Source organism: Oncorhynchus tshawytscha, linkage group LG01, assembly GCF_018296145.1.
Source record: "Oncorhynchus tshawytscha isolate Ot180627B linkage group LG01, Otsh_v2.0, whole genome shotgun sequence".
Classification (NCBI taxonomy): Eukaryota; Metazoa; Chordata; class Actinopteri; order Salmoniformes; family Salmonidae; genus Oncorhynchus; species Oncorhynchus tshawytscha.
This window is the reverse complement of record NC_056429.1, coordinates 22,289,806-22,305,479: the sequence shown is the minus strand read 5'-3', so window position 1 is coordinate 22,305,479 and position 15,674 is coordinate 22,289,806. Positions and strand designations below refer to the sequence as shown.

The window sequence follows — 15,674 nt, the reverse complement described above, 5'->3', positions numbered from 1 at the left end:
TCACAGATTACTGCACCTGTACATAGCCCATCTATAATTTAGCCCAAACAACTACCTCTTCCCCTACTGTATTTATTTATTATTTAGCTCCTTTGCACCCCATTATTTCTCTCTCTACTTTGCACATTCTTCCACTGCAAAACTACCATTCCAGTGTTTTACTTGCTATATTGTATTTACTTCGCCACCATGGCCTTTTTTTGCCTTTACCTCCCTTATCTCACCTCATTTGCTCACATCGTATATAGACTTATTTTTCAACTGTATTATTGACTGTATCTTTGTTTTACTCCATGTGTAACTCTGTGTTGTTGTATGTGTCGAACTGCTTTGCTTTATCTTGGCCAGGTCGCAATTGTAAATGACAACTTGTTCTCAACTTGCCTACCTGGTTAAATAAAGGTGAAATGTAAAAAATAAACATGAAAAACCCCAGCACCGCCACCACAGCCAATGACACTCACTCAGTGACTTACACAATCCACATCCCTCACTAACTCACCACCTCTCTCCCTCTTTCATGCTCTCCTCTCTGTCCCTTATCCAACAGGCTTGGGGCCTGAGGGAGTCAGAGGGAGTCAGGATAAGGCTAGGCCTGGGAGTTATGGTTTTAAGTAGAGGCAGCATTAACAAGCTAGGGGATATTGTCCATTTATTGAAGGCTAGTTAATAATTCATGTCTTACATGCAAGCTCATTAAAACACAGGGTGATAGCGGGAACATGAGAGAAAAGAGGGAAATGAATAGAATACAAACGGACAGTTAGTGAGAGAAATATGCAGATGCGGTGAAAGGGAAAGGGAGGGAGGACCAGGAGGGCAAAAGATGAAAAGAGGAATGAAGAAAGACGACGAGGAAAGGACTCATTAAAACACACTGCGGATTAGATCAGAGCACTTGATTGTTTGGGTTTTTGGTGTCATTTGAATTCAGAAGACATGTTGAAATATTCACACAATTAACTGTGGAGAATAAAAGGACAGACGAAGAGAGGGAAAAGAGAATTGAAGATCCAATGGTATGGTAGGGAGAGAATGAAGCGAAGCAGAGAGCAGCACGCCGACTGCCTGTGAGACCGTCACTGTTGTAAGGTTGTGAGAGTTATGCTCTGGACCAATCATCACTATAAAGTTGTTTTCCATAAACAGAGGCTTGTTTAATGACTTAATCAACCAGTTCATTAGGCAGCAATTTGCCTGCAACAGGCACCAGTTTTAATTAGGACACAGAGGATCGGTTAGAGAAAGTCCTTCTGAAGGACTGGCTTGATTGGCCACACCATACCCAATGCTCGACAAGGCCAAATAAAGCTTGGGCCAGCTCATTGACAAAGCCAGGGCAATTCACTGATAGGCGTTGTTTATGGCTAGATTGTCAAAGCAAGCTGTGGATATTTAATGACAATGACTGCCTAAACATTGGCCAACTCATTCATGGGGCCTGGCCACTAATAGGTGAACTAAGCAGTCCTCTACTGGGTCCGGCCCAAGGATTAGTCAGGTTATTGTCATAGCCAGGCAAATGGTAAGGGGCCTCACTATATGACCAGTCAACCCTAGTCCACATACTGAGTACAGGTTATACCTAACCACTCTTTTAGCCTTTTCAAAAACCTGCTGTGAAATATTGTAACAAATCAAAGATTAAATATTTGATACAGGGTTTTTTTCTAACCATGGTGTATATCAGTGCATTGATCTATAAGAAACCTTAAAAAACAGAGACAAGGGTATTCGATTTGTGCCCAATGGACGGTCATTGGGTGCACCACTGATGCATGTTGGCAGCCTGGTCTCATAGTCTGGGCGTAACATAGTAAATGTAATCTTGGTCAAATCATATTAGTATGATATGTTGCATTTGGTATGGTTACATAAGACAGAAGGTTACTTAAGACAAAAACAAAAGTAGGGTGGTTGGTGCGGGTGGATGTAAGTAAGTAAGTAGCCTTGCACGAGACGGAATGGCTCATAGGAGCAGGATCCTATCTCCTGTTTCTGTAGCGTGAGGCAGCTTAATATACAAGTACACCCTCCTGAACAGGAAGTCAGTCTATCGCAGGGCCTTACCACCAATCAAACTCATTAATGCGTAGTGCCAAGCTGAGACGTAATGGGTCCAATTTTTACAGACTTTGGTGCAATTCAGCCAGGGATTGAACTCCCAACGTTCCAATCTCAGGGTGGACACTAAACACAAGGCCACTGAGTTGGTCAAGGCGCATTACGCGTGGATGGGTAAGCGTATTACGCGAATGTGTTTGAATCTCATCTCGGACAACTTTAGCATATTAGCTCATTAGCCACTTCACAACTTCTTACTAATTTCTAGCTACTTTGAAACTACTTAGCATGTTAGCTAACCCTTCCCCTAACCCAAACCTTAACCCTTTAACCTAATTCCTAACCCAGGGAAATCCATCCATAGCAAACACAGCTGATTTTATCAAATTGCATTCTAAACTGAATATCATTATTAGGTGATTATTGGAGTCAGGTGTGTTAGCTGCGGCTGGGGCAAAACTGTGACACCAATCAGGCCCTCGAGGACTGGAATTGCCCACCCCTGCCCTAACCTAGCTAACATTAGTCCCAACAAATTGGAATTCCGAACATATACATTTAGGAAATTCTGAACATATTGTTCAAATTGCAATTAGCAACATATATGAATTGTAATTCGTAACATAACTAAATGGATGGACATCCACAAATTAATACATACTATACTGAAAAATAACATATCAAACTAATTGGAGTGTCCCATATTTAGTTTACTATGTTATGTCTACCCCTGAGTCCAGGTTGGCGTTTGCTATGCTATTTACCACATCCATAGCTGATGATGCTTCACTGAGAGCGTCTAGCTATATCAATAAACCTGGTGAGACCAGCCCGACCTGTGGATTCTTCCCGAGTAGCCTACTCAAAAACATCCATATAGACAAAATCCACATTAAAGTTTTTTATTTTTTTGAAAACCAGACAATCGTTAACATGAAAGGAACAAACCCCGCAAACCTGAAGGAAACATATCTCATAATATAGTGTGTCGAACGGAGCATTTAGGGGATGACCTTCTCTACAGCTAACTTCTTGACAGGCACAGCTCCACATCAAAATGTGATTCAGTGAAGTCATAATTTATGGACGTTTAGTGGGATATAGTCAAATAAATAAATCATTAGGTACAATGCCTGTCACCCATCTAAAACATGACCAGTATGAAATATTCCATGGCGCACTGACTGACTGCATATCCTTCACCAGGGTGCCGGGGACTGGCTGTCGCACGCGTCCCTCATCTGTACTAGCCTATATTTCGGGTAGGTAATATCATATCAAATAATACTGGTGTAAATAATTGGTGTACTAGGCCTACAGATAGTTGCATTAACATTTAATTACCCCGCGGCATTTAATGATTGGTCATTAATTGAACACAATTAACCAATTGAAGCCTATAACGCAAAGATGATACATATATATATATATATATATATCAATAATAAATGGATTCAATGTTCATCTTGTAGCCTAATGATTGAAGGGAATGTGTGACCCAAAAGTCAAAGTCCACAATCGTCTGGTGGCAGTGGTAGGCTAAACCCCCCCTCGAACCTGGGTACCTCTGCCTGCCCTGCATCCATTTGAGGCGCCACGGAACCAGCTCCAAAGTTATCCCATCTAAGATCCTAATAGCTTTCCATTCCTTTAGAAGATAAAACATCCACGTGCTTACAATAGCCATGTTTATGTAACACATTGCGTTCAAACGCGCTCACACATAGTAATACAATATCATAACTAAAAAAGAGAAACTCCTATAATTTACCTTCCACTGCGTAAACCGTAGCAATCACGCATAAAATCGCAAACAAATCCACTGGCATGGCAAAGGTGGTCTGCCTTTCCTCTCCCTTTCAAAAAGGTGTAAACACAAGTCCTTCAGCTGTCACAGAATAGTATTCCACCAGTGCTTATTTTGAGTCACATTTCAAACCGTACTGTACGCAGTGTATGAAAACCTAATACTTGGAGGCTTGTGGCACGAAGGGAATAGGTGAAGCCGGATGCGAGAAAGACCTTGGGCCCCCTCCCCTCCACTTCTCACACCCCTTGAACACCTCTTGGCCAATCACGGAAAGAAGATAGTGGATCTCAAACCAATCCCAGCAGAGGACCCGCTCAGAGTCCTACTAACATTTTCAAACTACTGAAAAGCCCCCTGTGTTGCCTTGCGCTCATACTGAAGTGAAAGAGCAGCGACTAGTGGTCCACAGAAAGTACTGCATTCACAGTTTCACCTGATAGGTGTATTTAATCAAATTAATGTCAGTGATAAATGGTCTATGTAGATAATGTGATTGCATTTACCCTTTATTTCTCATCCTATTCCATAAATCTAAGCAGTCCATGATGTTTTATGGCTATGCATAGTCATGAGAGTTATTTCCATAGCCCATGATGATATACTGAATTGTCACCTGTAATATCTGTATTTGATGAGAACAAAACCCATCACATGCAGGACAGCGACCGAATCAATGCATATCTGCCTTCCTTTACGATAGACCAACTCGTTTATTAAGTAGGCTCATAGATTTATGAATGGTTTATGTCCTGCAAGAGACTATGGCAGATTTAAGAGTATTTTCCAACAACTGTGTCCATTACTGTGTCATCATGGCTTTGCATAGGAATTTTGAATGGGTGCATTGAAGCAAAAAAGTGTTGGCCTATGAAATGGTTTGGATTTATGTGTGTAGTAGTGCAGTAGTTATAATATGAGATCGTATGACCCTGCAGTTGGATAACAGGGGAAAGACCACTTCGCCAGCCAATCAATCACGTTTAGCCTTCTTCACCTGAGGAAGAGAAGAATGTTTGTGTGTGTGTGTGAGAGAGAGCGTGCGCGTGTGTGTGTGTGTGTGCGTGTGTGAGTGTGTGTGTGTGCGTGTGCATGTGTGTGTGTGTGTCTGCGTGCGTGTGTGTGTCTGCGTGCATGCGTGTGTGTGTGTGTCTGCGTGCGTGCGTGTGTGTGTGTGTCTGCGTGCATGCGTACGTGCGTGTGTCAGCATGCGGGCGTGTGTGTGTGTGTGTGTGTGTGTGTGTGTGTGTGAGTGTGTGTGTGTGTGTGTGTGCATGTGTGTTTGTGTCTGCGTGCGTGTGTGTCTGCGTGCGTGCATGTGTGTGTGTGTCTGCGTGCGTGCGTGTGTGTGTGTGTGTGTGTGTGTGTCTGCGTGCGCGTGTGTGTGTGTCTGCGTGCGTGCGTGTGTGTGTGTGTCTGCGTGCGTGCGTGTGTGTGTGTCTGCGTGCATGCGTGTGTGTGTGTGTCTGCGTGCGTGCGTGCGTGTGTGTGTGTGTCTGCGTGTGTGCGTGTGTGCGTGTGTGCGTGCGTGTGTGTGTGTGTGTCTGCGTGCGTACGTGCGTGTGTGTGTGTCTGCGTGCGTGCGTGTGTGTGTGTGTCTGCGTGCGTACGTGCGTACGTGTGTGTGTGTGTCTGCGTGCTTGCGTGTGTGTGTGTCTGCATGCGTGCGTGTGTGTGTGTGTCTGCGTGCGTGCGTGCATGTGTGTGTGTGTGTGTCTGCGTGCGTGCGTGCTTGCGTGTGTGTGTGTGTGTGTGTGTCTGCGTGCGTACGTGCGTGTGTGCGTGCTTGCGTGTGTGTGTGTGTGTCTGCGTGCGTACGTGCGTGTGTGCGTGCTTGCGTGTGTGTGTGTGTGTGTCTGCGTGCGTACGTGCGTGCGTGCGTGTGTGTGTGTCTGCATTGAGAATGCTGGCTAATTTGAATGTTTGTTACTTTCTTCTTGGTAATTCAATTATCATTTGTGTTTGTTAAATGAATATTCCATAATTACAGGACATAAGCCAACTATAAGTGTATAAATCATTATTTTCTGCCACTGATGTCCTCTATACCTTTCCCTTTCCCTATACAAACACCTTGAAAGTGGGTTGCCAGCATGAATATTAATTGCGTGCTACTTCAATGTATAATAAGTATTTAGAAAGATGTAGAACACTTCACGTTGTAATAGTAATTTGAGTAATAAGAATAAATAGTGTCTAAATGCATAGAGTGTTGCATTAAATGTAATATGTATACATTTATTTCCCATTTTATATGTTAAATAATTTTGTGCATTGCATGGAATATACAATTACTTGCTGCCCTTACTAATATTACTGTCTGCCTAAATGAGGGTGGAGAAGGCAAGTTTCTCTGCCCCCTTCACACCCCGCAGTGCTCTAACTCCTCACACCCCGCAGTGCTCTAACCCCTCACACCCCGCTGTGCTCTAACCCCTCACACCCCGCAGTGCTCTAACCCCTCACACCCCGCTGTGCTCTAACCCCTCACACCCCGCTGTGCTCTAACCCCTCACATTCCGCTGTGCTCTAACCCCTCACCCCGCTGTGCTCTAACCCCTCACACCCCGCTGTGCTCTAACCCCTCAAACCCTGCTGTGCTCTAACCCCTCACACCACGCTGTGCTCTAACCCCTCACACCCCGCTGTGCTCTAACCCCTCACACCCCGCTGTGCTCTATCCCCTCACACCCCACTGTTCTCTGCCCCCTCACGCCCCACTGTTCTCTGTCCCCTCACGCCCCACTGTTCTCTGCCCCTCACACGCCACTGTTCTCTAACCCCTCACACGCCACTGTTCTCTAACCCTCAAACCCCACTGTTCTCTCCCCCTCACACATCGCTGTGCTCTGCCCCCTCACACCCCACTGTTCTCTGCCCCCTCACACCCCACTGTTCTCTGCCCCTCACACCCCACTGTTCTCTGCCCCCTCACACCTCACTGTTCTCTGCCCCCTCACACCTCACTGTTCTCTGCCCTCTCACATCCTGCTGTGCTCGGCCCCCTCACACCCCACTGTTCTCTGCCCCCTCACGCCCCACTGTTCTCTGCCCCCTCACACTCCACTGTGCTCTGCCCCCTCACACCCCACTGTTCTCTGCCCCCTCACACCCCACTGTTCTCTAACCCCTCACACCCCACTGTTCTCTAACCCCTCACACCCCGCTGTGCTCTAACCCCTCACACCCCACTGTGCTCTGGTCCCTCACACGCCACTGTTCTCTAACCCCTCACACCCCGCTGTGCTCTGCCCCCTCACACCCTGCTGTGCTCTAACCCCTCACACCTGCTGTGCTCTAACCCCTCACACCCCGCTGTGCTCTAACCCCTCACACCCCGCTGTGCTCTAACCCCTCACACCCCGCTGTGCTCTAACTCTCCTCACACCCCGCTGTGCTCTAACTCCTCACACCCCGCTGTGCTCTAACCCCTCACACCCCACTGTGCTCTAACCCCTCACACCCCACTGTTCTCTAACCCCTCACACGCCACTGTTCTCTAACCCTCACACCCCACTATGCTCTAACCCCTCACACCCCACTGTTCTCTCCCCCTCACACCCCGCTGTGCTCTAACCCCTCACACATCGCTGTTCTCTGCCCCCTCACACCCCACTGTTCTCTGCCCCCTCACACCCCACTGTTCTCTGCCCCCTCACACCCCACTGTTCTCTGCCCCCTCACACCCCACTGTTCTCTGCCCCCTCACACCCCACTGTGCTCTGCCCCCTCACATGCCACTGTGTGGCACTGAAGAGCTGTTCTACAGGCACAAGGTAACAAAACTCTCCCCGACTCCCATCCACACACACACACGCACACACATTTAGTGTGTGCTGTTACATTAGTTCACCCACTAGTCTTCATTAGCACACCTCACACATGCTCCCATTACATCTCCTTTAATTCGTAGATCTGCGGCTATTACACATATATTTATATATTTGCTGGCTGCCCACACCAACCCACCCCATGCCTATTTCCTCCCCCAGCCTGACTCCCCTTCCTGCCCCCTCCCCTACGCCCTGCCTCCCCATTACGAGGGTCCTGCTTCAACAAGTGGCATACTCCCTGCACCTCCTCCCCTCCCAGGGACACTGATGTACACAGGGCCTGCTGACGGAGCCTGATCCTCTCTTATCAATACAGCAGCTCCGCTCACCTGCTCTACTTTCAACTACAGCCCTGTGCAGACTCTGTGGAGCTGGCTGACCTTTAGTTGATAGCAACCAGATAGTGTTGAAAAACATTTCTGCGCCCAATCCTACACACAGCTGCACATAAACGCACAGTGATGCACCACCTACACAGACACACGCACATGCACGTACCGCAACCCTCTGCGCACACACACGTACCGCAACCCTGCGCGCACACACACACACACACACACACACACACACACACACACACACACACACACACACACACACACACACACACACACACACACAATTGATATGTGCTATCAGCTCAAGGTAGCTAACCAGTGGTACAGAAGACACAGGAACAGAAGCCATGTATGAAACAGATGCATGAGATTGGTCAGCGCATTAATACTATACCACAGTTATAAAACTCTACAACCTTATCAATGAACCTGTCAGAGGTCCTCTCCTAATACCCTTCCTCTTCAGAACCCTCCAATATCCAATCACAACAATATCCTCACACAACAGCCCCTTTTTACACAGGACCCCCTTTAAATAGGAACCCACTGTATGGCGCACATAGGGCGGCATACAATTGGCCCCGCGTCATCCGGGTTAGGGTTAGGCCAGGGTAGGCCGTCACGGTAAAATAAGAATTGGTTCTTAACTGACTTGCCTAGTTCAATTAATGTTAAATAAAAATTTAATAAAAAAGCACATAGTACATAGTACACTACACGCCTTGACTCAGTGAGAAACTCAGTGTATTCGCTAGTCTTGTTATTGCCCGGCACAGCAGTTATAATAAGAGACCTTTTGACCCTGGGGGGGGGTTATGTGTGCTGAAGTCCCACACTATAGAACATTATGAATGCTGGTTTGTCTCAATTTTTGTTACTTTATTATGTGGTAATCAAATATTTTTTGTGTTTGTAACATGAGTAGACATTAATTACAGGTAATAAGCCAACTATAAGAGTAAAAATCATTATTTCTACCACTGTGCATTATGCAGATAAATACGATTTTATTCATTCATTTCTTCAGCTCAAAATCTCCCCGTTGCTTGAACAGATCATCAAAGTCACTTTCAGTATGCAGAAAGAAGTATTTACTCTGCTCAATGTCCTGAGCAGCAATGATCCGGGCCAGCAGAAATTCTTCAATGACCTTGGATTCACAGGGCCTGTGTTGAACTCTGTGTGTGACGTTCCTGTAGGGTTCAATGACCAGGAGCCCAGACATGCCTTTGGATTTTGTCAACGAGGGGGTCTCCTGAATATTTCTCTGTAGGAACTCTGTATAAGTCTTTATCAAGCCAGGGATACTGAGTTGATAGTACTGGTTCAGTACATCTACAGGGCCTTCTGGTAAGGCAGTTAGACGGAACCAATGGATCCGCATGTGCATGTGGAACGCTGCCCCGTTCAGCCACTGTTTCACGCCAGCGGAGCTCATGCTACTCTCTATGACCAACTTTGAATAGAAGTTATCCAGTTCCTGTTTAAGTTTCTCGTCATAATGTTTGAGGAGCTCTGCCATCCTCTTCTTATCATTGGCTATACCAGGAACTTGCTTTAGGTACTCACTGACAATAGGGCCGATTTCTGAAGAGTAATCCGCTCCAAAGATCCTCCTTATGGGGTCTATGTATGACCTTTGCTCATGGATCTGGTGAGTCAAGACCTCAAAGAGCAGTGACAGCGCCAGCGCCACAATACCCAGACCTCCCAGGCTCACCTTGGTGCTCCCTCCAAATGCAGACGTCAGATCCTGGTTAAAGGCTGTTAGTTGCTCAGCCGACATGTTCTGCTGGATGGCTGCATATTGATGTTCCAGAGCAGCAGTGGAGTTGCGGGATAGGAAGTTGGTGAGGGTTCTGTCCAGGGAGATGTCAGGAACGATGCCTGCATGGCTGGCTACCTCAAACAGACAGTTTATAGTTTCTGAAGATGGACTGCATGCTTTGTTACCCATGTTTGGGCTGTGCTGTCTGTCTAACACGCTCCTCTTTCCTAAGACTTGTCGAATACTGCCTGTTTATTTAAACACATGATGGGCTCAGAGTCTGAAGGACATTGTCCCGGCTAGGACAAACATCTAATAACCAAACAGCGGAATCTAGGGTTATTAGATGTCGGCAAATCTTTCAGCCAATGAAAAATCAGGTCATTGACTGATGCTGACTTCAGACACAAACAGTACATACATTTATGCTGACACAGACTCAGCGTCTGGTTACACAATGCATTCTTTATCTAGCCATCCCAAAATATAAAATTCACCGCTACCTTTGATACTACCACTATACCCTTTAAATTAACTTATTCCATTACTTTCCAGATTGCAGCTAACATTAAATCACCTTAATTATAGTCATGATTGACTGTTCTTTTTGGCTATGAATTACTTTTCTGCAATTCAAAACCTTCCCGTTGGTTGATCAGTTTATAAAAGTCATGTTCAGACTGCAGAAAGAAGTCTTTGCTCTCTTCAATCTCCTGAGCAGCAATGATCCGGGTCAGCAGAGCGTCTCCAATGACCTTGGACTCACAGGGACTGTGTTGAACTCTGTGTGTGACGTTCTTGTGGGGCTCAACGACCAGGAGCCCTGGCATGCTGTTGGCTCCTGGCTCTGGTGGTATCTCCTGGATATTTTTGCGTAGGTGGGCTGTATAGAGCTTGACCAGGCTTGTGAACGCAGTCTTGTAGGAGAGACGCAGTGCTTCTGCTGAGCCTCGTGGAACGGAGCCCAATCGGATCTCATGGATCCTCATGTGCAGGTGGAAAGAGGCCCCACACAGCCACTGTTTCATGGCCACTGACCCCATGCGTTTCTTGTTCGTCATCCTCTCAAAATGGTCAATCAGCTCATACTTCAGGTACTGGTCATAGAGCTCTGTCACCTCTGCCATCTTGTTCATGTCATTGGCTATCTCAGGGACCAGCTTCAGGTATTCACTGATGAGGGACCCAATTCTTGAGGAATTGCTGATTCCAAATATCATTTTGGTAGGGTCCATAGTATTCTTGCTGTCCCCATGCCTTTTTGCCTTGTGGGCTAAGACATCAAAGAGTAGAGACAGGGCTAGTGCCACAACACCCACACCCCCCAAGGCCACATTTGTGTTCCCTCCCAATAAAGACGTCAGGTCCTGGTTGAAAACAGTGAGTTGTTCAGCAGACAAGTGTTGCTGAATGTCTGCATAATGTTGTTCGAGAGCAGCACTTGAGTCCAGGGATAGGAAGCTTTGCAGTGTGTCATCCAGAGAGATATCAGGAACCAAGCTGCCTGCCCTGGCAACTGAGAACAGGTTGTCTATGGTTGCTGAAGATGGGAGGCAAGAAGTGATGCTTCTGAGCAGCATTATTCTCTTTCAGTAACTATCTTACTAATACTCTCTATATCACCTACTTTCTGGTGATTTCACTCTCATCTCAGCATCCGTAATATAATGATGAAACTAAATTACACTGGTTGTGTATTTGAACAGCAAGTCTGTGGAGGACATTGTCCTATTAAAGTCAATATTTGTTGACCCTTTTGGAGTTCATGGACCAACTCAAAAAGAACATACTGTGAAATGTAGACCACCATTTGAAAAAATAAGTCATCTGATGACATTGGACAACAAAAAACAGGCCAGCACCACTGCACTGACACGTATTCCACGTTGCAGTTCAGTTTACATGTATACCTGAGACACTATGCACTAATTCAAGCCAACCTACATGTTGTATGTGAATGTGGGCTCAAGTGAAGATGGGGTTTGGGTAAAGAATATCCTTACAGATGTGCATGAAAAGGTGACATATGAGCATGAAAAAGACACACACACACACACACACACACACACACACACACACACACACACACACACACACACACACACACACACACAGAGGTTCTGCTCTGATAGACTTGTATAAAGGAAATTACGCAAAAAGTAGAATCCTTGTGTAACGGTTTTCCTGTTGTGATGAAGGAGCGGACCAAAATGCACCTGAACCTGCCTCTGATTGAGAACCATATCAGGCCAGACATAGAAATAGACAAACTAGACATGTAACATAGAATGCCCACTCAGCTCACACCCTGACCAACCAAAACATAGAAATATACAAAGTAAACTATGGTCAGGGTGTGACACCTTGTTACTCTGCATTATTCAGGCTGGACCTACAAACAAGATCAAATCAGATACATAATTATTCTCTCAATGTCACATTATATTTTAAAATGTGTTGGCAGCTGTAATTCATAGAAAAACACTTTATTGGAAAAGTAGCAGGCCTAAACGTTTGCATGATCCAGGATATAAAGGGTAAACAGCAACACTCCTGAGAGCAGTGGCCCAATAAAAGAAACCACCTCGGTTTTCAAGGAGTATTGGAAACATTCCCTGGAGCCCTGCATCCTCTAACTACAGTGCCTTGCAAAAATATTCATCCCCCTTGGCGTTTTTCCTATTTTGTTGCATTACAACCTGTAATTTAAATAGATTTTTATTTTTATTTCATGTAATGGACATACACAAAATAGTCCAAATTGGGGAAGTGAAATAAAAGACTTTCAAATGGAAAAGTGGTGCGTGCATATGTATTCACCCCCTTTGCTATGAAGCCCCTAAATAAGATCTGGTGCAACCAATTACCTTCAAAAGTACATAATTAGTTAAATAAACTCCACCTGTGTGCAATCTAAGTGTCACATGATCTGTCACATGATCTCAGTATATACACCTGTTCTGAAAGGCCCCAGAGTCTGCAACACCACTAAGCAAGGGGCACCACCAAGCAAGCGGAAACATGAAGACCAAGGGGCTCTCCAAACAGGTCAGGGACAAAGTTGTGGAGAAGTACAGATCAGGGTTGGGTTATAAATACATTTCAGAAACTTTGAACATCCCACAGAGCGTCATTAAATCCATTATAAAAAAATGAAAGAATATGGCACCACAACAAACCTGCCAAGAGAGGGCCGCCCACCAAATCTCACGGACCAGGCAAAGAGGGCATTATTCAGAGAGGCAACAAAGAGCCCAAAGATAACCCTGAAGGAGCTGCAAAGCTCCACAGAGGAGATTGGAGTATCTGTCCATAGGACCACTTTAAGCCATACACTGCACAGAGCTGGGCTTTAGGGAAGAGTGACCAGAAAAAAAGCCATTGCTTGAAGAAAAAAATAATCAAACTTGTTTGGTGATCACCAAAAGACATGTGGGAGACTCCACAATCATATGGAAGAAGGTACTCTGGTTAAATGTAACTTTTTGGCCATCAAGGAAAACGCTATGTCTGGCACAAACCCAACACATCTCATCACCCCGAGAACACCATCCCCACAGAGAAGCATTGTGGTGGCAGCATCATGCTGTGGGGATGTTTTTCATTGGCAGGGACTTTGAAACTGGTGAGAATTGAAGGAATGATGGCTGGCATTGTGAGAAACCTGTTTCAGTCTTCCAGAGATTTGAGACTGGGGTGAATTTTCACCTTCCAGCAGGACAATGACCCTAAGCATAATGCTAAAGCAACACTTGAGTGGTTAAAGGAGAAACATTAAAATGTATTGGAATGGCCTAGTCAAAGCCCAGACCTCAATCCAATTGAGAATCTGTGGTATGACAAAAAGATTGTTGCACACCAGCGGAACCCATCCAACTTGAAGGAGCTGGAGCAGTTTTGCCTTGAAGAATAGACAAAAATCCCAGTGGCTAGATGTGCCAAGCTTATAGAGCAATACCCCAAGATACTTGCAGCTGTAATTGCTGCAAAAGTTGGCTCTACGAAGTATTGACTTTTGGGGGGGTGAATAGTTATGCACGCTCAAGTTTTCTGTTTTTTTGTCTTATTTCTTGTTTGTTTCACAATAAAAAATATTTTGCTTCTCCATATTAGTAGGCATGTTGTGTAAGTCAAATGATACAAGCCCCCCGAAAATCCATTTTAATTCCAGGTTGTAGGGCAACAAAATAGAAAAAATGGCAAGGGTGCTGAATACTTTCGCAAGCCACTGTACCTAGATGTTTCATGCAGACCACCATAGTCCCTGTGCACAAGAATGCCAAGTAACCTGCCTAAATGACTACCTCCCCGTAGCACTCATGTATGTAGCCATGAAGTGCTTTGAAAGGCTGGTCATGGCTCACATCAACACCATCATCCTGGAAATCCTGGACCAACTCCAATTCACATATGGCCCCAACAGATCCACAGATGACGCAAGCTTAATTGCTCGCCACACTGCCCCTTCCCACTTGGACAAAAGGAACACCTACGTGAGAATGCTGTTAATTGACTACAGCTCAGCGTTAAACACCATAGTGCCCACAAAGCTCATCGCTAAGCTAAGGACCCTAGGACTCAACATCTCCCTCTGCAACTGGATGCTGGACTTCCTGAAGGGTCGCCCCCAGGTGGTAAGGGTAGGCAAAAATCTTCCACGCTGATCCTCAACACAGGGCCCCCTCGGGGGTGCGTGCTTAGTCCCTGCCTGTGCTCCCTGTTCACCCATGACTGCGTAGCCAAGCACGACTCCAACGCCATCATTAAGTTTGCCGATGACACAAACAGTGGTAGGCCTGATCACCGACAAAGACGAGACAGCCTATAGGGAGGAGGTCAGATACCTGGCAGTGTGGTGCCAGGACAACAACCTTTCCCTCAACCTTAGCAAGACAAAGGAGCTGATCGTGGACTACAGGAAATGGAGGGCCAAACACACCACCATTCACATCGACGGGGCTGTAGTGGAGCGGGTTGAGAGCTTTAAGTTCCTTGGTGTCCACATCACCAAAAAACGATCATGGTCCAAACATACCAAGACAGAATGCTTATTCCCCCTCAGGAGAATGAAAAGATTCGGCATGGGACCCCATGTCCTCAAAAAGATCCACAACTTCACCATCAAGAGCAACCTGACCGGTTGCATCACTGCCTGGTATGGCAACTGCTCGGCATCTGACCGTAATGTGCTACAGATGGTAATGCGAATGGCCCAGTACATCATTGGGGCTAAGCTTCCTGCCATCCAGGACCTCTATACTAGGCGATATTAGAGGAAGGACCAAGAAATTGTTGAAGACTCCAGCCACCCAAGTCATAGATGGTTCTCTCTGGTACAGCAAGGTAAGCAGAGCACGGTGTGCCAATTCTAGGTCCAAAAGGCTCCTCAACAGCTTCTAACCCTAAGCCAAAAAACTTCTGAAAAATGTATCAAACGGCTACCCTTACTTTTTTTTACACTGCTGCTACTCACTGCTTATTATCTATGCATAGTCATCTTTACCCCTACGTACACGTACATCTTACCTCAACTATCTATGTCCACGGACGTAGATTCTTGGTACAATATATACCGGACCAAATCTGAAAAATCATAGACGCTGTTTGATTGTTTGGTTCTGATTAGACCCAGTCCGGATGGGCCTTGATTTCAACAGCCACAGACAGACTGGCCTATATTTGGTCCAAACATAGACATCTATAATTGGTTCACATTTGATCTGGTCCGGACCGGCCTTGATCTGGCCCAAACATAGATGTCTATGATTGGTTCAGATTTGGTCCTGTCCAGACCAGAACAAATCTGAACAAATCATAGACATCTATGTACCAGGACCCCTTTTGTGATAGCAAATTCATTAGGG

At 45.8% G+C, this 15,674-nt stretch overlaps 1 protein-coding gene across 1 annotated transcript in view; it reads right to left on the bottom strand.

The window, feature by feature from the left end:
* Positions 1–4,938, bottom strand: part of LOC112260259 (ephrin type-B receptor 1) — a 169,386-nt gene extending 164,448 nt beyond the window's left edge. The window contains exon 1 of the mRNA XM_042312152.1: positions 3,836–4,938. Coding sequence (XP_042168086.1) covers positions 3,836–3,893 — 58 coding nt within the window. The 5' untranslated portion in view covers positions 3,894–4,938. The remainder of the gene's footprint in view (positions 1–3,835) is intronic.
* Between the last annotated feature and the right edge of the window lie 10,736 nt (positions 4,939–15,674).